General features: G+C 42.5%; 1 protein-coding gene across 2 annotated transcripts in view; it reads right to left on the minus strand.

Moving 5' to 3' along the window:
- The window catches only part of LOC122548976 (phospholipid-transporting ATPase ID), a 272266-nt gene that overhangs the window by 227769 nt on the left and 19264 nt on the right, over nucleotides 1–25233 (minus strand). For both annotated transcript variants that reach the window (XM_043688030.2, XM_087989438.1), the window contains exon 2: nucleotides 8785–8870. In XM_043688030.2, coding sequence (XP_043543965.2) covers nucleotides 8785–8827 — 43 coding nt within the window. In that variant the 5' untranslated portion in view covers nucleotides 8828–8870. The remainder of the gene's footprint in view (nucleotides 1–8784; nucleotides 8871–25233) is intronic.

Below are 25233 nucleotides of genomic sequence, written 5' to 3' on the forward strand. Positions count from 1 at the left end.
ACAGGCAGAGTGCCTGAAGGGTGGAGAGAGAAATAGAGGAGGGTGGGGTGGGGAGAAAGTAGCATTGAGTACAATAGGTGAGTGGGGGTGGGGATGGAGGTGATAGGTCAGGGAGGAGGGTGGGGGAAGATAGCAAAGAGTACAATGGGTGAATGGGGGTGAGATGAAGGTGATAGGCCAGGGAGGAGGGTGGGAGAAGGTAGCAAAGAGTACAACGGGTGGATGGGGATGGGATGAAGGTGATAGATCAGAGAGGAGTGTGGAGTGAATAGGTGGAAAAGAAGATAGGCAGATAGGGCAAGTCATGGGGACAGTGCCAAGCTGGAAGTTTGGAGCTGGGGTGAGGTGGGGGAAGGGGAAATGAGGAAACTGGTGAAGTCCACACTGATGCCCTGGGTTAAAGTGTTCCGAGGCGGATGAGGCGTTCTTCCTCCAGGCGTCGGGTGACGAGGGAGCAGCGGTGAAGGAGGCCCAGGACCTCCATGTCCTCGGCTGAGTGGGAGGGGGAGTTGAAATGTTGGGCCACAGGGCGGTGTGGTTGATTGGTGCGGGTGTCCCAGAGATGTTCCCCAAAGCGCTCTGCTTGGAGGTGTCCAGTCTCCCCAATGTAGAAGAGACTGCATCGAGAGCAACAGATACAATAAATGATATTGGTAGATGTGCAGGTAAACCTTTGATGGATGTGGAAGGCACCTTTAGGGCCTTGGATGGAGGTGAGGGAGGAGGTGTGGGTGCAGGTTTTGCAATTCCTGTGGTGGCAGGGGAAGGTGCAGGACGGTAGGGTGGGTTGTAGGGGGCGTGGACCTGACCAGGTAGCCACAGAGGGAACAGTCTTTGCAGAAGGCGGAAAGGGGTGGGGAGGGAAATATATCCCTGGTGGTGGGGTCCGTTTAGCGGAACTGTTGGCGGATGATTTGGTTTATGCGAAGGTTAGTAGGGTGGAAGGTGAGCACCGGGGGGTTCTGTCCTTGTTACGGTGGTGGGGTGGGGTCTGAGGGCGGAGATGCAGGATGTGGACGAGATGCTTTGGAGGGCATCTTTAACCACGTGGGAAGGGAAATTGTAGTCTCTAAAGAAGGAGGCCATCTGGTGTGTTCTATGGAACTGGTCCTCCTGGGAGCAGATACCCTGGAAGCGGAGGAATTGGGAATATGGGATGGCATTTTTGCAAGAGGTAGGGTGGGAAAAGGTGTAATCCAGGTAGCTGTGGGAGTCGGTGGGTTTGTAAAAAATGTCGGTGTCAAGTCGGTCATCATTAATGGAGATGGAGAGGTCCAGGAAGGGGAGGGAGGTGTCAGAGATGGTCCAGGTAAATTTAAGGTCAAGGTGGAATGTGTTGGTGAAGTTGATGAATTGCTCAACCTCCTCGCGGGAGCACGAGGTGGCACCAATGCAGTCATCAATGTAGTGGAGGAAGAGGTGGGGAGGGGTGCCGGTGTAACTACATAAGATGGACTGTTCGACGTAGCCAACAAAGAGACAGGCATAGCTGGGGCCAATACGGGTGCCCATGGCTACCCCTTTGGTCTGGAGGAAGTGGGAGGATTCGAAGGAGAAATTGTTAAGGGTGAGGACCAGTTCAGCCAAACGAATGAGTGTGTCGGTGGAAGGGTACTGTTGGGGACGTCGGGAGAGGAAGAAATGGAGGGCTTGGAGGCCCCGGTCATGGCGGATGGAGGTGTAGAGGGATTGGATATCTGTGGGCTTCCCCTGGCAAGTTGTCCCCTCCAACAGTATCCAAAATGGTATAATTATTATTGAGGAATGGGCCACAGGGGGTCTCTGCACTCTCTGCCTATTCCCGTTCTCTCTCCTGACGGTCACCCAGATATGTTTACCTTGTAACTTAGGTGTGACTACCTTCCTATAAGCCCTCTCTATCATCCCCTCAGCCACCCAAATGATCTGAAGTTCATCCAGCTCCAGTTCCCTGATGCGGTCTGTGAGGAGCTGTAGTTAGGTGCATTTTTCACAGGAGAAGTCAGTAGGGACACCAATGCTGACCGTTACCTCCCACATCCTGCAAGAGAAGCATGCAACTGCCCTAGCTTCCATTCCCTCTGCTCTAAATTGCCAAGAGAGATTGAGTAAATAAACAGAAAAAAGCCTTACCTTACCAACCTTCCACACATGGTCTTTTTTTGGTTAGAGGAGGAGAACAGGTGGGAGACGCTACACATTTTCTTCCTCTCCCCATTCCCAATTAACTTGCTCACACCCTATTATATGCTCACCTGCCCTCAGTTCTGATGAAGCCTCTCACCTGCTTTTTGAAGCACTTTACATTGTGGATGGTGACTTTGAACTTCTTGAATGTTGTCAGAGCTGCTTTCATCCAAGCAAGAGCATTCCACCTCACACATACCTTGTACTTAGAGTTAAGTTTTGGGGTGGCTGTCAGAGGGGAGTGATTTGCTATAAATTTCCTAGTCTTTCACCTGCTCTTGCAGTGATGGAAGCTCAGTTAACTGTCTGGTAAATTCTAAGCACCAGGATGTTGATGAAGGGGGTTTCAGTGACAGTGTTGTTGTTGAATGTCAAGGCAGAGATGGCTCAATTCTCATCTTGGAAATGGTAAATGCCTGCTGATCATTGTTATCACTGTCACTTGCAATTTACCGGTGCACTTTTAATATTCTCTCTGAATGGCCAGCAGTTTTTGCTGGGCTAGGCTTCTGCCCCTCGAGACTTAATTTCATAGAAAGGACAGCTGCATGCTAAATTGTCTGACTGAACGAAGATACTTGAGACCCTGCTAGAATAATCTGCTTGGGTGCCTTGCCAACTCTTAAGCAAGTAGGTGAGATCCCAGCCAAAATTGAAGATTTTACCGATAAGCTCTGAATTTTTATCAGTTTCAAAGTATTATTAAGATCCCAGCTGATGGTACTACTGGACGAGTTTTTTGAGGAGGTGACGAAGATGATTGATGTAGGAAAGTCGATTGATGTTGTCAGCATGGACCTCAGTCTAGCCTTTGACAAGGTCTGTCATGGCAAACTGGTACAAAAGGTGAAGTCATGGTATTGGGGTGAGCTGGCAAGGTGGATATAAAGAACTGTCTCAGTCATAGGAAACGGAGGTAGCAGTGGAAGGATGCTTTTCAGAATGGAGTGCTGTGACTCGTGATTTTCCAGAGATCAGTGTTGGGATGTCTGCTGTTCATGATTTACATAAATGATTTGGAGGCAAATGTAGCTGGTCTAATTAGTAAGTTTGTTGACAATACAAAGATTGGTGGAGTTGTGGACAGTGAGGAGTACAGCAGGATACAGCAGGATATAGATCAGTTGGACGCAGAAACATAGCAGATCCAGTCAAATGTGAGGTGATGCATTTTGGAAGGTCAAGAACAGGTGGAAATTATACAGTGAATGGCAGAAGCCTTAGATGTATTGATATGCAGAGGGATCTGGTTGTATAGGTCCACAGATCATTGAAGGCAGCGCAGGTAGATAAGGTAGTAAAAAAGGCTATGGCTTGCTTGCTTTCATTGGGAGAGGCATTGCATGTAAGGATAGACAAGTTATACCGCAGCTTTCTCAAACTTTAGTCAATCCACATTTGGAATATTCCATACAGTTCTGGTCACCACACTATCAGAAGGATGTGGATGGTTTGGTGAGAGTACAAAAAAGGTTTACCTGAATGTTATCTGGTATGGGAGATTTTAGGTATGAATAGACTGGGTTTGGTTTCGCTGGAACACAGGTAGTTGAGGAGTGACCTGATAAAAGTTAATAAGATTGTGAATGGCATGGATAGAGTGGCAAGTATGAGGCTTTTTCTCAGGGTGAAGGGTTGAATTACATGGGGACACAAGGTGTGAGAGGGAAGTTTAACAGAGATGCGCGAGGCAACTTTTCCACACAAAGAGTGGCAAGTGTCTGGAAAACATTGCCAGAGATGCTGGTGGAAGTAGACACAATAGTAGCATTCAAGAAGCACCTGGATGAATATATATGAATAAGAAGGGAAGAGAGGGACATGGATCCTGTAAGTGAATGTGCTTTTAGTATGGAAGGGTAAAATGTGTTGGCGCAAGCTTGGAGGACCAAAGGGCCTGTTCCTGACCTTTATTGTTCTTTTTACGTTCTTTGTAAATCAGATCCCAGAATAAAATTTGGCCTGAAAGATCATTCACTAAAGCACACTCACATTAGGATGTAGGTTTTCTTATAACAACAACAGAAAAGACAGTTATTACATAAAAGACAAAAGCAAGAAAACAAAAGACACCTCGATAAAATACATAAAATGTTACTATAAAAGTCTTAAAACACCCAAAAAAATAAAGTTTCGACCTATTACTCATCACCAGAAGATCATAAGACAAAAGTTGGCCATTTAACAAATCACATCTGCTCTGTCATTCAATGAGATCAAGGCTTATATGATAATCTTAGACTCCACTTGCTTCCCCTTTTCCAAGATTCCTTGAATCTTTATTGATTAAAATTTTACTCAACCACAGAGTCACTATTCCCTTAGAGAAGAAAGTTCTCCTTATTCAGATCTGGACAATATCTAGGCTTAGGCTGATAAGTGGCAAATAACATTCACACAACACAAATGCCAGGCAATGACCATCTCCAATAACAGACAATCTGATCACTGCCTCTTGACATTTGATGGTGCTACCATCACTGAATCCCACACTACCAACAACCTTATGAGAAACTCAACTGGACTTGCAAACACAGTGGACACAAAAGCAGATTGGAAGTTGGAACGACGGTGGCAACTAACTTACCTACTGATTCCCCAAAGCCTTTCAACCATCTACAAGGCAGTAGACTGATGGAATACTCCACAGTGCCTGGATGAGTGCAGCTTCAACAACATTCAAGAAGCTTGACACTATCCAGGACAAAGTGGCCCACTTGATTGGCACCACCTCCACAGATATCCACTTTCTACCCCATCAACACACAGTAGCAGCAATGTTCTTATTACAAGATGCACTGCAGAAATTCACCAAAGATCCTTAGACAGCATCTTCAAAACCCACAACCAAAAAGACAAGGTCAGCGGGAGTGGGGGGTACTATTTTCCCTGGAAGAATACTTTCTCTGGAGCATCAGAGGTTGAGGGGTGATCATTTCGAATCAAGAGGGCATGGATAGGATGAACAGCCAAGGTCTTTTTCCCAGGGTAGGCAAGTGCAAAGCTAGATGGCATCGGTTTAAGCTGAGAGGGGAAAGATATAAAACGGACCTAAGGGACAAGCTTTTCAAGCAGAGGGTGGTATGGAATGAGGTGCCAGAGGAAGTGATTTAATTACAACATTCGAAAGTCATCTAGATGGGTACATGAATAGGAATGTTTTAGGGAGGATATGAGCCAAATGCTGGCAAACAGGATGACATTAATTAGAATATCTAGTCACAATGGACGAGTTGGACAGAAGGGTCTGTTTCAACTGTAGAATAGTACAATTCTATGACTCTATTACAGTCATTTTTTTAAAATTTATTTATGGGACATGGGCATTGCTGGCTGGCCAGTATTAATTGCCTGCCCTAATTGCCCTTGTGAACGGGGTAGTGAGCTGCTTTCTGAACCACTGCAATCCATATGCTGTAGGTTGCCGCACAGTGCCCTGAGGGAGGGAATTCCAGGATTTTGATTGAGTTAGTGAAGGAGTGGCAAAATATTTCCAAGTAAGGATTGTGAGTGGCTTGGAGTGGAACTTGCAGGTGATGGTGTTCCCATGTGCTCCCCCTCACCCGGTGATCTTGTCTTTTTGGTCATGGGTTTTGAAGATGTTGTCTAAGGATCGTTAGTGAATTTCTGCAGTCATCTTGTACACTGACCAATTAAGGCAGGTGTACCTTGTCTATCTGTGACTCCACCTTCAAGAAACTATGAGCCTGTGCTCCAAGATCTCTTGGTTTGACAACACTCCTCAGGACTCTATCATTAACTGTAGAAGTCCTGCCCTGATTTACCAAAATGCAACACCTCAAATTTATCTAAATTAAACTCTAAGTGCCATTCCTCTGACCATCGGCCCATTTGATCAAGGTCTCATTGTACACTGAGATAACCTTCTTCACAGTTCGCTGCCCCACCAATTTTGGTATCATCTGAAAACTTACTGACCATTCCGCCTATCATCACATCTAAATCATTTATATAAGTGACAAAAAGCAATAGATCGAGCACAAATCCTTGTGGCACATCACCTATCATAGACTTCCAGTCCAAAAATAACCCTTCACCATCATGCTCTGTCTCCTACCTTCAAGTTAAGTTTGTATCCAAATGGCTAGCTCTCCCTGAATTTCATGCGATCTAACCTTACTCATCAGTCTACCATGTGGAACCTTGTCAAATGCTGGCAAGACATTTAAAAAAATAGCAAATGGCTCAAATGGGACTAGATTAATTTAGGATACCTGATCAGCGTGGACGAGTTGGACTGAAGGGTCTGTTTCCATGTTGTACAACTCTATGGATCACAGCAACGAGGAAAAAATGTTCTAAGATGGGGATAAGCCAGCAATGGTTTACCACAGAAGTTAAGGATAGCATCAGATTGAAAGAAGAAACATATAATGTGGCAAAACTTAGTTGTGAACTACAGGATTAACAAAGTTTTAAAAGCCAACAAGAGACCACCAAAAAAAAGAGAGAGAATGCAAACTTTGAGGGCAACAGCAACAGCTTCTTTAAATATATAAAAAGGAAGCTAAAGTGAATATAGGCTTCTTAGAGAATGAAGCTGAGAAAATAATAAAAGGAAACCAGGAAAAACTTGTGGTAAAAATTTAGGCAGGATTCTGACTTAGAGGCGTTCAGTCATAATCCCACAGATGGTAGCTTCGCACCATTGGCTCCTCAGCCTAGCACATACACCAAATGTCTGAATCTAACAATGGTTTTCACAGGGGAAGAAATTGATAACATCCAAAAATTACTTAATAATAGAGGGGCAAAAGGAGGAGAGGAAAAAAAGATGGCAATTAGCCAAAAAATGCTAAGAAATTTACTGAGGCTAAAGACTGATACTTTTTCTGGATCTGATGCATTCTAGGGTATTAAACGAGTAGCTGCAAGATAGTGGCCACACTGGATAATTATCTCCTCAAAACCTTAGATTCTGGAAATGTCCCACATTAATTTATTTAAGAAGGGCAGAAATAAAAAAAAACACAAAAAAGATAATTATAAGCCAGTTTGCCTCATGTCTGCCATTGAGGAAATTAAGGATATAATAGCAGAACATTTAGAAATACATATTGTGATCAAGCAAAACCAATATGGCTTCATAGTTCTCACAATTAAGTACCAAAGGGTTGAACAGAAAGACATTAGATAAAAAAAGGAGCAATTAATGAAAAAAGTAGTACTGAAAGATGACGAGCCCCTGAGATCTTGAACTTTCATCCAATAGCATTGAAAGAGATGGCTACAGAGATAGTGGAATCATATTGATCATCTTATAAAATTCTATTACTACTATAATGATACCAGCAAATAAACCTCAGTGTTAAAGAAAGTAACGAGAGAGAAAACAGTGATCTACAGACCTTTTAGCCTGAACGACAGTAGTAGGAAAAATATTACCATCTATAATAAAAAATGTGGTACGAGCTATTAAGAAAATAATTGTCTGATTGAGCTGGGAGTTTGGTTTGCAGACGCTTCATCCCCTTTCTAGGTGACATCCTTAGTTCTGTAGAGTCTCCTGGGAAACACTGCTATACTGTGTTGGTTGGAATTTGTTTGGTTTCATTCCCGCTGCATTCATGAACATCAACTAGCCACTAAATGCTTTGACCAGCTGTCTAGTAGCTATGCACACAGGCAACAAGGACCACAAATTCAACTGGGACAATAGAACAATAATAGGACAGGCCAAACAGAGGACAGCCAGAGAATTTCTAGAAGCATGGCACTCACCTACAGACTCCAACAATAAACACATTGACCTAGACCCGATATACTGACCACTGCAACAAAATATCGGAACCAGCAACTGGAAGCAGCAGGAACAAAGCCAAATAAATTCCAATTAACAGTACAGCAGCGCTACACAGGAGGATCCACAGCACTGAGAGATGTCACCTAGAAAGGGGACGAAACATCTGTAAACCAACTTCCCAGCTCGGCGAACGTACCTACAACCAATGGATGGTCAGACTAGATGCAGAAAGGATGTTTTCTCAAGCTCAAGAAGCTAGGACCAGGGGACAGTCTCAGAATAAAATCCAAGCCATTAAGAACTAAGAGAAACCTTTTCACTCAGATGGTGGTGAAAGTTTTAAATTCTCTACCTGTGTACATCCAACCATTAACTAAGCTCAGGACAAGGACTGATAGATTTCTAATTGCTCAGGACATCAATAAATATGGAAATAGCTGGAAATATGATGTTGATGAAAAGGATCAGCCATGATTTAGAATGATGGAGCAGGTCCAAGGGGCTGAATGGCCTATTTATACTCCTGTGTTCATATCTTACTAAATCTTACTACATACGCAGCCACTTATCTCTTCCTCCCAACCTCAGTGGTCATGCCTTCAACCACTTATGACCTTAGTTTTGGAATTCTGACTCAAATGATCTGTGGATTTTATGAAAGCACTAAATTAACTTGGCTAAACATTTTCTCCCATTTTTATATTTTCTTAAGTTTTACAAATCATTTTGATGTAAAAGTCATTCAACACTATCACAATGACAATAATACAGAGACATAAAGAGATAATGGTACCATTGTAGCGAAGCCTGAATTTGAAAAAGATACAAAATAATATAATTATCTTAGAGCTTACCTTGAAGTTTCGACCGGGTACAATCTATACCAAATAGTGGCATCCCAAATATTCTTGTTTAAGTTCAGTATACATCAATGAAATTTCTGTTTAGAAAAAAAAAGTCATTAATAAAGCCTGTGTCATTTGGTTCAGTGTGTCTCTCATGTTTTTATTTTCTATTTAGTTTGACCACAGACAACATGGCTTCAAATATATACCAATTTCTACGATCGAAAAGAACAAGATCCGCATGGAAACACTAAAACCTCCACTGCCCCTTTATGTCACACGCAAATATATTTCCATTCAATTATAGCCACTGGATCAAAATCTTGGAATAATCTCAACAGATCAGTCATAACATAATTCTTACTTTATTCTTGTGAACATTTTGGACAATGATTCTAATGTAGTACAGGTAAATAGTGAACCTTTAGTTTATTATTACTCTTACTGGCTAAATACATATTATGATATGGTCAAACTAAATAGAAAATAAAAGGGAGGGATTAAAAGAACTGTGGTTGTACCTATACAATATGGACCTAACAGTGGAAGGAGGCATTACGACCTTCTCACAAGCAATTAAGAATGGGTAGCAAATGTGTGTTTTCCCAGCCACACTCACATTTCGTAATGAATAAAAAAAAGCAAAGTAAACCATGACCAATTTTCATATTATCTGAGATTAACCCTCCGAGTTTCAAGTTTACATCATTAAACCAAAAACAGAAAGAGACCCACACTGATCCCTGCAAAACCCCACTGAACAGAGGCTTCCAGTCACAAAAATGCCTCACAACTATCACCTTCTGCTTCCTGCCACTTCACCAATTCTGGATCCAATTAGCAAAATTTCCTTGGATCCATTTGGCTCGTACCTTCGTTATCCGTCTTCCATGTAGGACATTATCAAAAGTTTTGCTGAAGTCCAAGGAGACTATATCATATGACTGCCCTCACCTACACAGCTGGTCACCGCTTCAAAACAATTCAGTCAAGTTGGTCAAATGTGACCACCGTTTAACAAAACTACACCAACTGTTCTTGATTAATCCCTGCCTCTCCATGTGCAGATTAATTACATCATGTAGGCCAGACTGGGTAAGGATGGCAGTTTTCTTCACTAAATAACATTGGTGAACCAGATCAGTTTTTCCCAACAATCAGCAACAGTCTCATGGTCATCATTAGGCAATTAATTCCAGATTTTTATTGCTTTCAAATTCCATCATCTTCTATAGCAGGATTTGAATCCAGGTCTCTGAAACAATACTTCACTCTCTGTATTAATAGTCATTGAGTCATACAACATGAAACAGACCCTTTTGTCCACCAGTCCACGCCGAACATAATCCCAAATTAAACTAGCCCACATGCCTGCTCCCGGTCCATATCCCTCCACACCTTTCCTTTTCATGTATCTAGCCAAATGTCTTTTAAACACTGAATTTGGACCTAGTCCATCACTTTCTCAGGAAGTTCATTCCACAAACGAACCACCCTTTGTGTAAAATATTTGCTTCTTATGTCTTTTTAAAATCTCTTTCCCCTCACCTTTAAAATGTACCGCCCAGTCTTAAAATCCCCATGCTATGGAAAAGACAACTACCATTAACTCTATCTATGTGTCTCATTATTTTATAAACTTCTATCAAGTCACCTCTGAACCTCCTATGCTCCAGTGAAAGAAGTCCCAGCCCATCCAACCTTACTTTATAACTCAAATCTTCCTCACGCACCCAGCAACATGCTAGTAAATCTCTCCTGAACTCTCTCCAGCTAAATAACATTTTTCTTTTAACTAGGTGACCAGAACTGGATGCAGTATTCCAGAAGAGGCTTCACTAATGTCCTGTACAACCTCAACATGACTTCTCAACTCCTATACTCAAAGGATTGAACAATGAAGACAAGCATGCCAAATGTCTTTTTAACCACCCTGTCTATATGTGATGCAAACTTCAAAGAATTATGTACTGGCACCCCTAGATCCCTCCGTTCCACACTACCCAAGGTTTTACCATTAATTGTGTACACTACCCTTTTTTGTTACACCAAAATGCAATACCTCACATTTTCACATTTCTCAGAGGATGGTAAATCGGGACCAAGCCAATGTGTTTGTTGATAGAGTTCCAGTTGGAATGCCGTTTTGTGGCTAGTCATGACCCTGTTTCACTAGTACCTTTACATACAGATGAGGAAGACACCACTTAGACTGGGTCAACACATCCATCCTAGGACAAGCCAAATAGAGACACGCACGAGAATTCCTAGATGCATGGCATTCCAACTGGAACTCTATCAATAAACACATTGATTTGGACCCGATTTACCACCGCCTGAGAAAAAGAACCGGAAATGACATCACCAACCCAAAGAAACCCAAGTATATAAACAGAAAGCAGGGAATCATCAGCAGTGCTTCATCCGGAGGCTCACTGAAGATGTTACCTAGTATGGTGACAAAACGTCTGAAAATGAACCTTCCAGCTCAGCGAGCAAACCTACATCCAAAACCTCAACCTGAGTTACAAATCTCAAAACAGGCTAGTACCTCACAGTTATCCAGATTGAACTCAGTCTATCATTTTCAGCCCATTAATCCATCTCATTAAGATCCCTTTGTAACCTTAGAAAACCTTCACCATTTACAGTACCACCAATTTTGATATTGTCTGCAAACTTACTAAACATGCCTTCTATATTCCCATCCAAATCATTTATATAAATGACAAACGAGAGAGGACCCAGAAGTGATCCCTATGGAACACTGCTGGTTACAGGCCACCAGTCCGAAAAGCAACCCTCCACAATTAAACTCTGTCTCCTGCCGTTAAGTCAAGCGAGTGATAAGATTTAGTGTCCCCTTGACTCATTTTCAAAGTTGACATAGCAGGAGAGTGATATAATGTCAGTGTTGGCATCTCTTAGATATGAGAGAAAGTGAGGGCTGCAGATGCTGGAGATCAGAGCTGAAAATGTGTTGCTGGAAAAGCGCAGCAGGTCAGGCAGCATCCAAGGAACAGGAGAATCGACGTTTCGGGCATAAGCCCTTCTTCCTGAAGAAGGGCTTATGCCCGAAACATCGATTCTCCTGTTCCTTGGATGCTGCCTGACCTGCTGCGCTTTTCCAGCAACACATTTTCAGCTCATCTTTTAGATATGACCCTAAATTGAGCTCTGTGCACTTATTTTGCACGATGTAAGCTATCGCATGTTACTTTTTGTAAAGAACAAAGGTTTCTCCCTCTCAAGCATCATCACCTCAACAGCTTAATTGATCATTAATTTGCTTTAACTCTGTTAGTGGACTTTACATGCATGTTGATTGTTTTAGTTGGCAATGAAAGTAGTTTACTATACTTCAAAAATTAATTAATTATCTAGGAAAGTATTAATGGCATTCACGTCCATATCCAAATGCACTTCTTACTTCATAGACATAAAAAAATCTGTTACATTTCCGAAACAATAGCAGAAAGCTCCAAGGTTTATTAGACAAGTCCATTGTACTTCTTTACATGTCCGTCCACTATCAGAATGGTCTGAAGGCTCCCCGCTTCTTTCTGGAAAAAAGGCCTGAGCCATCCCCATCCACCACCACACTGCACCACCTAGTTTTCCTCACTTTGAGCAACTCCTCCTTGAACTGTTCCCACTTTCTTCAAATCGAAGGTGTAGCCATGATTACCCTCATGGGCCCCAGTTATGTCTGGCTCTGTGAGGGACATGGAATATTCCTTTTCCAGTTCTACTCGTATCTCCACCTTCAATTCTTTCTCTGATACATCGATGACATCATCAGTGCTGCTTCCCTGTCTCTTCCAAAATTGGAAAAGTTTATGTTTTGCTTCCAATTTCCAGTCTCCTCTTCACCTGGTCCATCTCTGACTTCTCCCTTCCTTTCCTTGACATCTCTGTTTCCATTTCTGAGGATAGGCTGGCCACCAATAGCTACTACAAACCCACTGACTCAAACAGTTAACGCAACTCAAACCTTGATTCCTGTGTAGACTTTATTCTATAGTTCCAGCTCCTCAATCTCCATCGCACCTGTCCAATGACACAAACTTCAACTAGGGGGCTTCCAAAACGTCCACCTTCTTCTTCAACTGAGAATTCCCCATCACTGTGGTTGACAAGGGCCCTCAGCCATCTTCGACCCATCTCTTGCACTTTGGCCCTCACGCGCTCTCTTCCGTCTTCCTCCCACAACAGCAATAGGGTCGCCTTGTCCCCACCTACTATACTACATGCAAAGGTTCATTAGACACCATTTTTGCCCACTACAGACACATGGTCCCCTCCCTTTTGTTGTCTGCCTCCAACAGGAACCATTCCCCTCGACACACTTTAGTCCACCGTCAACACCTCCCTACATCCCCATGGTACCTTCCCATGCAATCATAGAATGTGTAACACCTGTCCATTTACTTCTTTCTCCCTCCTCGCTATGCAAGGCCCCACACACAGCCTCCAAGTGAAGCAGCGATTTACCTACATTTCACTCAATCTTGTCTACTGTATTCACTATTCATAATGCAGTTTCCTCTACATTGAGAAGACAAAGTGATCACTTTGCAGAACACCGAAGTTCAGTTTGCAAAAACAACTCTGAGCTCCCAGATGCCTGTCATTTCAACACACCATCATGTTCATTAGCCAATATCTCTGTCTCAGGCTTGCTGCAGGGCTCCAGCGAAGCTCAGTACAAGCTGGAAGAACAGCTTATTTTCTGCTTGGAAACCCTGTAGCATTATGAATTCAATATTGAGTTCAACAATTTTAGGTAATAAAAGAAACTGCTGGAATATCTCTGCAGATTTGGCAGCATCTGTGGAGAGAAATCTGAGTTAACATTTCAGGTTCACTGATGCTTCTTCAAAACTTAACAGAAATATTAACACTATTTCTGGGAAATAGAGTTTCCAGAAATTTCTGTTTTTGCTTCTGATGTCCAGCATCTGTGCATCTTTGTTTTTCTTTTGTTAAGAGCATTCCTTAGTTAGGCATGGGATTCCATTATTTCTCCTGTGGATATCATACAGTACTACTTCCCCCTGTAAAGGGAAATTGCCATGCACACTGCCAGCTTCCACAAGTGGCAGAACAGTTTTGACGAGGAATGACAAATTAATCAGTTATTCAGTCACAATGTGTAGAAACTTCCCAGCCTCTTAACAACATGGGCTACAGCAGGAAATTTGGGAAATTCAAGTGAGTTGTCCAGTGAGGCCCTTTTCAACTTCATGGCTAAAAATTAAATGTTGAGAAATGATTCTCACTCGTGAACAGTGAGAAGTCTATTAGCAAGGATCACTGCACATTATTACCATGGTTACAATTCAATCTCACCTCAATTATATGCAGTCGCCCATTCTTCCACTCACCAGACAGAAGCTAACCACCAAGAATTCCCATTATGGAATCAGAGTGGGTATCTGGTGATTCAAGCTCTCCGTTTGCTCCTCTGGACCTCCATCTTGAATACCCAGAATCAACATATCAGGGTATTCTCTATGGATAGCAACCATGTACACTCCACATTGGCAATCAACCTGCACCAACCTCACCTCATCAGTGTCAGGCATATCTGTTTCACTTACAGTACATTTCTGCACTTAGTCATGGAGTCATAGAAGTCTATTGCTCACCGAGTCTGCACCAGTCAAAAACAATTACCTAACTATTCTAATCCATTTTCCAACACTCTAGCCCATAATCTTTTATGTCTAGGCATTACAAGTATACATCTATAAACTGCTTAAATATTAAATGAGGGTTTCTGCCTCCACCCCCTTACAGTCAGTGACTTAGGCAGTACTTAAATACTGCGCTTTGGACTGCATCAACAGCTTTCATCATAATGTTGCTGTAAGGACACTTTGGTGCAGGAGCAGGCACCCAGCTCATGGACTGCTCCAGCCTGTATCTCAAGGCTGTTCATTCGGTCTCTTTGCACCCACTCGTATTATACTCATTTTGATGCTTTGCCTGCAATTATATCTCAAAAGCTTTTCTGTCCTGCATTGGCTTTTACAGCAGACACAAAGCCAGGTAGTTTGTCATGCTTGTCGGCAGTCTTCAGTCAAGAGGGTGAACATGAGGCTGTATGGCACTGCGCTATGTCAATCTCTGACCTGTACCGAGTGACAGATACATATGTACCAAGCACAGTACGTGGCCATCAAACAGCAGCATCCTTTAGGCAGGGGTTTCTGGTACAGTAAATAAAGGGCAGTCTTGATACCTTGGTCATGACCAGTCAGCTTTTCCAAGATAACAGTTAGGGGGTTCCACAGATATCAGTCAGGGATTTGGTCGCACATCATTTGGGACTGTCCTGCTGTCACTTCAGGGGGTGGACCAAGGTCAGCCCCTGGAGTCCATCCACTTAACATCATGGAAAACTAGAGGCCACTTCTGCGGGAGGATAGCTGGGGAACTGAATTGTGGGGACTGGAGTCAAAATGCTGGGATACTGAAGGGATTGTAATATACTAAGGGGTGGTGACAGAGCATTGAAGGGAAAGAGGTAATGCAGGAGAGTGAATCATCAACTAAAAGCAGCATCCTAACTTTGATAGAGTGGATGGGGGAGACTGAACTACTAGATCTAGTATGTTTACTCGACATACCTGGGACTGAGTTGGGTGAAACCCAAAGTTTCGATAGACGGGTTACATGGGAATTTTGGGAAGTTCAAAGCCTATGGGTTGATGGGGAGCACTGCCACCTTAGGAATATTTCCATTTGGGGATTCACCAAAGGCTAGTCTAAAACTCACTGCTTAGTAAGGGACATATGCTGCTTTCCATTGTGCTGTAAATATCAAGTATGCAATGGAATTGAAAATGACTGAAGCCACACATGGAATGAACAGGCTAAGAGTTTTCTTCTGAGGAAGAGGGTCTCATTTTCAACCAATATCCAAAAGGGAACAACCTACATACACACCATCACACTGAATCTAAAAAAAACTGTAAGCACTACACGCTACGTGAACCTTGGCAATTAACCTGCTGTATGCAGTCAAAATCCTTGCCCCAAATATCATATCATGCAACATAAAAATCTATCCCATTAATAGTTGTGATGCATACCCGGAAATATTGCCCTTAGTTACCGGAGTAGCAATCGCCTGCCATTTTCCCAGAGCGTGCACATGGTGCAAAAACTGCTCACCTCAGCTTGGACCATTGCACATTATGTAATGCTAAAGATGGCTCGGCTCTACACTTTCAATATTGTAGTTTCAGCTAAATAGGCATTCACACACACAGCTGAAGAAGTGAACCCTCTTCCATTGGGTTCATTTGAAATCACAAGCTTTAGGACCACTGTTCCTTCATCAGGTGAAGTGGGAGAAGCACAGGCCCACAATATAAAGGTGGAGAGATAATGGCAAGATAATTCCAAGCAGAGTATCAACAGATAACTACAACTAGGGAGAGTGGACTGTCGACATGCTGAATACCAAATCTTTGCAGGTGATCAAAAAAGTTAAATGGTGCGAATAAATGGCTAAGTGGCACTTGAAGTGATGACCTATGAACTGATTAATTAAGGCTAAGAGATAATTATAAAAAATCAAAAATAGGATGGTGCTAGACACAAACCAAATGGCTGGAAATAACACAATAGGTGTCAGAATTGCACGACAAGGGCCTAACCAAAACAACTAATCCAAACCTGTACAAAATAATTAAGTTAGAGATGTAATAACAAGTTATCATGGTGATGGTGTCAAAACAGAACAGTAAAGATTTTACAAACACAGAAGTGTGGCGAGGTTACATGTAGGGCAACATGAACCCAAGAGCACAGTTGAGGCTGCCCTCACAGGTATGGAATTGGGCTAGCAGTTTCTGCTTGGTGATTCTGCATATCTCGAAGGCCACCTTGATGGAAGCTTACCTGAAGATTAGAGGCTGAATGTCCTTGACTGCTGAAGTGGTCCCCAACTGGGAGGGAAACTTCTACCTCGCAATTGATGTGCATCCATTCATTCGTTGTTATACATCTGGATGGTCTCGCCGATATACCATGCAGAGAAGATTCCGAAAGAACTACTGATTGTAAATCCACTCAAGCTGACCCACAGACTACGCTGAGACACTCTGTCGTTGCACCTCTCACACACTCCTCAACCACCTTATACACCAGCTCCACAGCAGATGCTGCAACCTTGAAATCCAGATGGAGTCCATATTCTCAGCCTGCACTCAGTACACAGTGGACCAGATTCAAGACACAGCCAAGCAGACGAGGCAATGGAATTATGCCAATTATATGCACACCAAGAACAGGAAACTTGAGAAACTTGGCATCACTACCAGCAGTAACCAAGCCTCCTCTGGTATCACAGTTAAAACATGATTATCATAGGGAAATCCATCATCAACTTGTCTGATCACCACCTTCAACCAGACAAAATCGAAGTTCTCAACCGAGGGCTCAACTTCTGTCCCACTACCAAAATGGACCCCATTGGTGTCACAGCAGATACAGAGGAATTCATCAGGTGAATAAAGGTCTGGGAATTCTTCCACAAACCACAAGACGTCAGCAGCAAGCCCAATGAGACAACCAACAAACCGGAGCAATCAATGTTGGGAAGCCATGTTGAAGTTGTACAGAATATTGGTGAGGTATCTGCTGGAGTACTGTGTCTAGTTCTGGTTGCCCTGTTATAGGAAGGATATTATCAAGCTGGAGATGGTTCAGAAGAGATTTACCAGAATATTGCTTGGAATTATGAAGATGTGGGTGTACTGTACCTTTAAGAGAGTTAAAAGCTGGCAGAGCCACCTGACAGCACCAAGTGTTCTGAATAATGTAACAATGTAACACTTGTTCCAATGCTAGATTAGCTGGGTTGCCTGGAAACGACCAAACAGATTCGAATTAGGCCATTCAGTTTAAATTATACCCCTAAAAAAAACTCCAATCAAGTATGAATTTAGTATATTGACAATCTTAGAAGCCAATGACACAATCCGATGCTTTGAGGGTATAAGACCAGGAAAGATTTAACAGTTGAGAGAAGAGCTGCCAAGCCAATGACATCTGCAGACTGACAGAATAGCTCTCTTAAAGGTACCTTTACCAATCTGTGACCTGTGAAGCAGAAATCCCTAAGACAAAGAAAAGAAGATTCAACAAATGGTTGGTTGCTTTGAAAGTTGAATTTTGGTAAATCTTAATCGGGGGTTTTATCAGACTGGTATGATAGAAGAGAAGGTAAAAGACAGGTTAGAGGAAGGTGTTGTAAATGTTCTTAGTTAATTATTCTCTGTAATATCTTAACAAATAAAGTTGTTAATTTTTACTTTAAATAGTTCTTGGCCTTTCAAATTTTCACAGATTACTGCATGGGATAATTTTTTTCTGTGTTGCTGGTTTAGGTTAAGCAGGAGAGTTTACCCTGTGTCGTAACATTGGGTATGGAAGGTTTGTGTTATAAAGAAAGGCAGGATAGACAGGGACCTTTTTCACTGGAGCGTAGTAGCTTGAGAGGTGACGTGTGAGAAGTTTATAAAATAATGAGAAGTGTACATTGAGTTAATGGATGTTGTTTTTCCCTTGGATGGTGTGAGAGGTAATTTTGGTTTAAACTTTAAGATGTGCCTGGACCACAGACTGATCTATAATAAAAGACAAAACTTTTGTTTCTTTTCTAACAACCATTTTATATACTCAAAAGTAGAATAGTTTAAATTGTGCAGAATGCTGACAATTTGTGAGCGATAGTAAAAACAAGCAGGCTCTTGATTGATGAAGCCATTAACACAGCAGGGAAGGATGAGTCCTTGACTGATAAGACTGCTAGCACAGACAGAGAAGAATAAGTCTTTGACTGATAAGACTACAGGGTGAGAAAAACAACAACTTTAGAGACTCTGAAGACATTTGTTGCAGACTTTGTGATAAGGGTACAAATCGAAGAATAATGATGTTTTTAAGAATGTGAACCTCATGGCTTGTTGGAGCCAAGGAGAGGAGGGACTTGTGCTGTATATAATGGGAGACTTTGTAAGCCTCAGCGCGCTTTTTCTCAGAAGAGTGCCCAACTCTGCAGACTTGCTAATAAAACTTTGTTTTCCTGAATTTGTCTAGAGCGATTATTGAGAAGCGATTTTCGTTTCTAACAGATGGGGAAATTCAAGACTAGGGGAGAGGAGAGAGATTTAAAAAAGACATGAGGCAATTTTTTTACACAGAGAGTGGTTCATGTGTGGAATGAACTTCCTGAGAAAGTGGTGTATGTGGGTCCATTTCCAATGTTTAAAAGACATTTGGATAGATACATGAATATGTAAGTTTTGGAGGGATATGGGCCAGGAGCAGGCAGGTGGCACTAGTTTAGTTTGGGATTAAGTTCGGCATGGACTGGTTGGACCGAAGGGTCTGTTTCAATGCTGTATGACTCTGTGACAAAGGTCTGCAGTGCAGCAACCAAGAAGAAAGAGTCGAATTGGACTCTTCCAGATTTGGACCTCTCCCTGCTGCCCTAGCCTTGACATGTATGCTCAAAAGCTTCAGAAGATGGGCCACAGGCAGATTCATCAGCTGTGCTCACAAGATAGCCCGGAACATCATCTAAGCATAACGCAATGCCTCCATGCTCTCATACAGAATACAATAGACTACTGCAAAGTGGCATGAAGTTGAAGGACATGTACTGTACTTTTAAGAGAGAGTGAATGCCATTTTACAAGCACCAGTCATATGAGTAACTAGCAACCTCAGTACTGGAAAATTGAAACTATGTAAAATTTGACTGTGAAATAGATACCTGAGTTTCCTAGGATGGGGATTTCATGATGAGGGGGCATATTTTTAAGGTGAGAGGAGAGAGATTTTAAAAAGACATGAGAGGCTAAAGTTTTACAGAGGGTGGTTCGCATGTGGAATGAACTTCCTGACAAAGTGGATATGAGCACAGTCACAACATTTTAAAGACATTTAGATAAGTGCATGAATAGGAATGTTTTGGAGGGAAGTGGGCCAGGAGCAGGCAGGTGGCACTAGTTTAGTTGGGATAATGTTCAGCATGGACCGGTTAGACCGAAGAGTCATGCTGCATGACTGTATGAACAGTCAACATTGACATTTCCAGATTAAAAAGCTTCCCCCCCACACTCCCCCAAACACAAGTGTAGATGGATGTACACAGACAAAAAGGCATTGGTGTCGTAGATGAGGGAAAACTGAGAAGGCAATTCAATGGCCCCTGTCCACAAGGTTTGCTAAGGTTTGTTTATCAGGACTTGCTGTTCCTCGATCTTTCTTCTTCGAATGGTTTTCACTTGCTGGAGGCATAGAAAAACAGTTTCACAAACTATGCAGCCTTTGACTTGTTGGTTAAAATCCACAACATACAGCAACTGGTAAGGGAAAGCAAGTGGCCTTCTTCAGGCTTGAGCTGTTTTTACTGAAAATAGAACACTGCCTCTCCTTCTGGCTATAGTATTCACATTCCCATTCACATTCACAAGCTGTTCATCTGCTTTGAGAGTCAGTTAAATAATGTTGGCAGGCAGAAGGCCTTTGTCATTGAAAACTAATCACCAATCCACAAACCAATCAGCTCTTCCTGTGCTAGCCTATCTGCAGTAAACTGTCCTCATTGCTTGAATAAGCAACAATGTAAACAGCACATAGAATAAGTATGCAGAAGAGATATGCAGGATGTTGCTTGGAATGAAAAGCCTCAGTTATAAGGAGTTATAAGGAGAGACTATGTAGGCTGTGTTTGTTTTCCTCAGATCAGAAGAGGCTGACTGCTGATCTGAGTAAGGTATGAAAATGATGAGAGGCATAGACAGGTAGATCCCGAGAATCTTTTCCCCATGGTAGATGTATCTAAAACCAGATATCCAGAGTTTAAGGTGAGGAGGGGTGCTTTTAAAGGATATCTGAGGAAGCATGTTTTCACCAAGAGGTTGGTAGAAGTATCGAACATTTTGACTGAGAGGGTAGCAGAGGCAAGTACTCTGGCAACATTTAAGAAGCTTCTGGACGCCCAATTAAAATGATAGGGCATAGTAGGCTATAGACCAAGTGCAGTTAAATGGGATTAGTGTAGTTTGGTGTTTGTTGGTTGGCGTAGAATTGGTGGGCTGAAGTACCACTCTAAGGTGGTGGGGCTTCTATCTCCACCCTGCCTACAACCTCAGCCCTGTGGGATTTCATGCTGATAAGGGTACACCTGTCTTTAGGGCAAGTCACAGTCAAAGTCTGGGCCTTTGAGCCACACAGGCTCTGCAATTGTCTAACCAAAACTCCAAGGCTCCACTGTAGGGCAGGCTCCCTCCACTCAGCTGCAGAACCTGGCACTATACCTAGACTTAGGGGAGGTAAAGAAATAAGATTTCTGAGGGCACACAGGTGATGTAGGTGACTTTTCAATGTAATCCGATTTGATTTAATTTGACTTGTCGCATGTATCAAGTTAGAGTGAAAAGTATCATTTTGCGTGCTATCTAGATAAATCAAATCTTACATAAGTACATCAGGGGAAATGAAGTATATAGTGTCACAGCCACAGAGAAGGTTAAGAAGATTAACTCAAATACATGAGAGGTCTATTCATAAGTCTGATAAAAGCGGGAAAGGAGATGGTCTTGAATCTGTTGATAAGTATTTTCAAACTTTTGCATCTTCTGCCCGATGGAAGAGATGATGTGGAGGTGCTGGTGTTGTACTGTGGTGGACAAAGTCAGAAATCATATGACACCAGGTTATAGTTCACATACACAGCTGAAGAAGTGAACCCTCTTCCATTGCATTTATTTGAAATCACAAGCTTTCAGAGCGCTGCCCCTTCATTAGCTTAAGTGGGGGTGAAGTATACAGGCACAGAATATGTAAGCAGAAAGATAATGGCAGTATCAAGTGGTGTGAATAAATGGCTGAATAGCAAGTAAAGGAATGACTTGAACTGATTAATTAAGGCAGAGAGATAATTATAAAAAAAGTCAAATTTAGGATGTTGCTAACGACAAACTAAATGGCTGGAATAACATGACAGGTATCAGAATTGCATGATGAGGGTCTAACTAAAGTAACAACTAAACCAAAATTGTACAAACTAATTAAAGTAGAGAGATAATAACAAGTTATCAAAGTGATGGTGTCAAACAGCATAGTAAGGAAGATTTTACAACACAAAACAGTATGGTGAGGTTCCATTTAGGGCGACATGAACCCAAGATCATGGTTGAGGCCATCCTCATAGGTACAGAATTTGGCTATCAGTTTCTGCTTGGCAATTCTGCATTGTTGTGTACCTCGAAGGCAGCCTTGGAGGAAGCTTACCCGAAGATCGGAGGCTGAATGTCCTTGACCGCTGAAGTGTTCGCTGACTGGGAGAGATCGCTCCTGCCTCACAATTGTTGCACGGTGTCTGTTCGTCTTGTCTCACCAATGTGCCATGTCTTAGGGCATACTTTCGTGCAGCGTATGTTGCAGACAACGTTGGCCAATTTGCATGAGTACATACCATACACTTGGTGGATGGTGTTCCCACAAGTGATGTTAGTATCCATGTCAATGATCGGACATGTCTTGTAGAGATTGCCATGGCAGGGTTGTGTGATGTCGTGGCTGCTGTTCTCCTGAAGGTTGGGTAGTTTGATGTGAAAGAAATGGTCCATTTGAGGTTAGGCAGCTTTTGAAGGCGAGACGTGGAGGCACAGGGATGGCCTTGGCACAATGTTTGTCATCATCAATGATATTTTGAAAGCTGTGAAGAACATGTGTAACTTCCCCACTCTGGGAAGTACTGGACGACAAAAGGTACTCTACCGGTCATGTTTCCTGTCTATCGTTTGAGGACGTTGTTGCAGTATTTCGCTGTGGCATGTCAAAATGTCAATCGACGAGCTGAACATTGCATCCCGTTCTTATGAGGGCGTCTTTCAGCGTCTGTAGGTGTCCATTGTGTTCCTCTTCGTCCGAGCAGATCCTTTGTTCTGCAAGGCTTGGCTGTAGAGGATAAGAGTGTGGTGCTGGAAAAGCACAGCATCCGAGGAGCAAGAGAATCGACATTTCGGGCATAAGCTCTTCATCAGGAAAGACACCTACTGTTAACCTTATCTATACCCCCCCAAGATTTTATAAACCTCTACAAGGTCACCTCTCAACCTCCTCCAAACCAGTGAAAGAAGTCCCAGCCTATCTCACCACTCCTTCTAAGTCAAACCCTCCATTCCTGGCTATATCCTGGTAAATCTGTTTTGAACCCTTTCCAGCTTAATAGTATCGTTCCTATAAATGGGGCAACCAGAACTGGACACATTGTTCCAGAAGAGGCCTCACCAATGTCCCTGTACAACCTCAACATGCCTTTCTAACTCCTGTACTCAAAGGACTGAGCAATAAAGTCAAGCATACCAAACGTCTTTTGAACCAACCCACCTATATGTGACGCAAATGTCAAAGAAATATGGACCTGAACCCCGGGTCCCTCTGTTCTACAACACTCCCAAGACCCTACCATTAACTGCATAATTCCTGCCCCTATATGTTGTACCAAAACAGAATACCTTGCATTTATCCAAATTGGACTCAATCTGCCATTTTTCAGCCCATTTACTCATTTGGTCAAGATCCCTTTGTAACTTTACAAAACCTTCTTCACTCTCTACAATGCTACCAATTTTGGTGCCATCTGCGAACTTACTAACTACACCTTCTATATTCTCACCCAAATCATTTATATAATTGATGAACAAAAGACACAGAACCGATCCCTGTAGATCATTGCTGATAATAGGCCTCCTGTCTGAAAAGCAACTTTTTTGACAACTTCAGAAATAGTGGGGTTTAACTTCGGTGCTACCACATCATAACATGAAAATTGTAACAGAAATTATTTAGTAGTTAACCAATACTATTTAAGCTTGGGTGTGAGCTATAAGTATATTTTATCCCATGTGATGACACAGAATACACTTCTTGAAACAGTAATAGAAATTGTTTCAATATAATAATAATAGGAATCTGACTCCCACTGTTTATTCACACTCCCTGTTTTAATGAGAGATGGCAGTCAATTTCTGCACACGGAGATCCCACAAACCCTTGAAAATATTATACAAAATGCGGAGGAATGGGATTGTGGGAGACATAGCAGTTTGGATCAGTAATTGGCTTGCTGAAAGAAAACAGAGGGTTGTAGTTGATGGAACATGTTCATCTTGGTGTCCAGTTACTAGCGGCATACTGCAAGGGTCGGTGTTGGGTCCACTGCTGTTCGTCATTTTTATAAATGACCTGGATGAGGGCTTAGAAGGGTGGGTTAGTAAATTGTGGACAACACTAAGGTCGGTGGAGTTGTGGATAGTGACAAAGGATGTAGTAGGTTACAGAGAGACATAGAGAGGATGCAGAGCTGGGCTGAGAGGGGGCAAATGGAGTTTAATGTGGACAAGTGTGAGATGATACACTTTGGATGGAGTAATCGGAATGCAAAGTACTGGGCTAATGGTAAGATTCATGGGAGTGCAGATTAGCAGAGAGATCTCGGTGTCCACGTACACAGATCCCTGAAAGTTGCCCCCAGATTGACAGGGTTGTTAAGAAGAGATACAGTGTTTTGGCCTTTAGTAATAGAGGGATTGAGTTCCGGAACCAGGAGGTTATGCTGCAGCTGTACAAAGCTCTGGTACGGCCACACTTGGAGTATTGTGTACAGTTCTGGTCACCGTTTTATAAGAAGGATGTGCAAGCTTTGGAAAGGGTGCAGAGGAGATTTACTAGGATGTTGCCTGGTATGGAAGGAATATCTTACGAGGAAAGGCTGAGGGCCTTGAGGCTGTTCTCGTAGAGAGAAGAAGGTTGAGAGGTGACTTAATAGAGACATATAAGATAATCAAAGGGTTGGATATGGTGGACAGAGAGAGCCTTTTTCCAAGTATGGGAACGGCAAACACGTGGGGACACAACTTTAAAGTGAGGGGAGATAGGTATAAGACAGATGTCAGAGGTAGTTTCTTTACTCAGATAGTAAGGATATGGAATGCTTTGCCTGCAACAGTAGTAGATTTGCCAAGTTTAAGTGCATTTAAGTCATCATTGGACAGGCGTATGGACGTACATGGAATAGTGTAGGTGGGATGGGCTTCAGATTAGTGATATAGGGCGGCGCAACATCGAGTGCTGAAGGGCCTGTACTGCGCTGTTATGTTCTATGTAATATCTTCACAATGGGAATTAGTTTTATACTTCTAAAATATAGAATTTGCATAGCCATGGGAAAAGTCTAGGGAGTGGGCATAACTGAATGCTTCTTTCAAAGAACCAACAAAGGCTTGATGGGAGTAAATTAGTGCAGATGCTGTAATCTGTCCTGAAAACAAAAAATGCTGGAAATTACAGCAGGTCAGGCTGCACTTGTAGAGAGACAGCAAGCTAACATTTTGAATTTAGGTGACTCTTCTTCAGAACCATGAA

This window comes from Chiloscyllium plagiosum, unplaced genomic scaffold, assembly GCF_037043375.1.
Source record: "Chiloscyllium plagiosum isolate Xiang-an unplaced genomic scaffold, Cpla_swu_hap1 HiC_scaffold_1, whole genome shotgun sequence".
NCBI lineage: Eukaryota > Metazoa > Chordata > Chondrichthyes > Orectolobiformes > Hemiscylliidae > Chiloscyllium > Chiloscyllium plagiosum.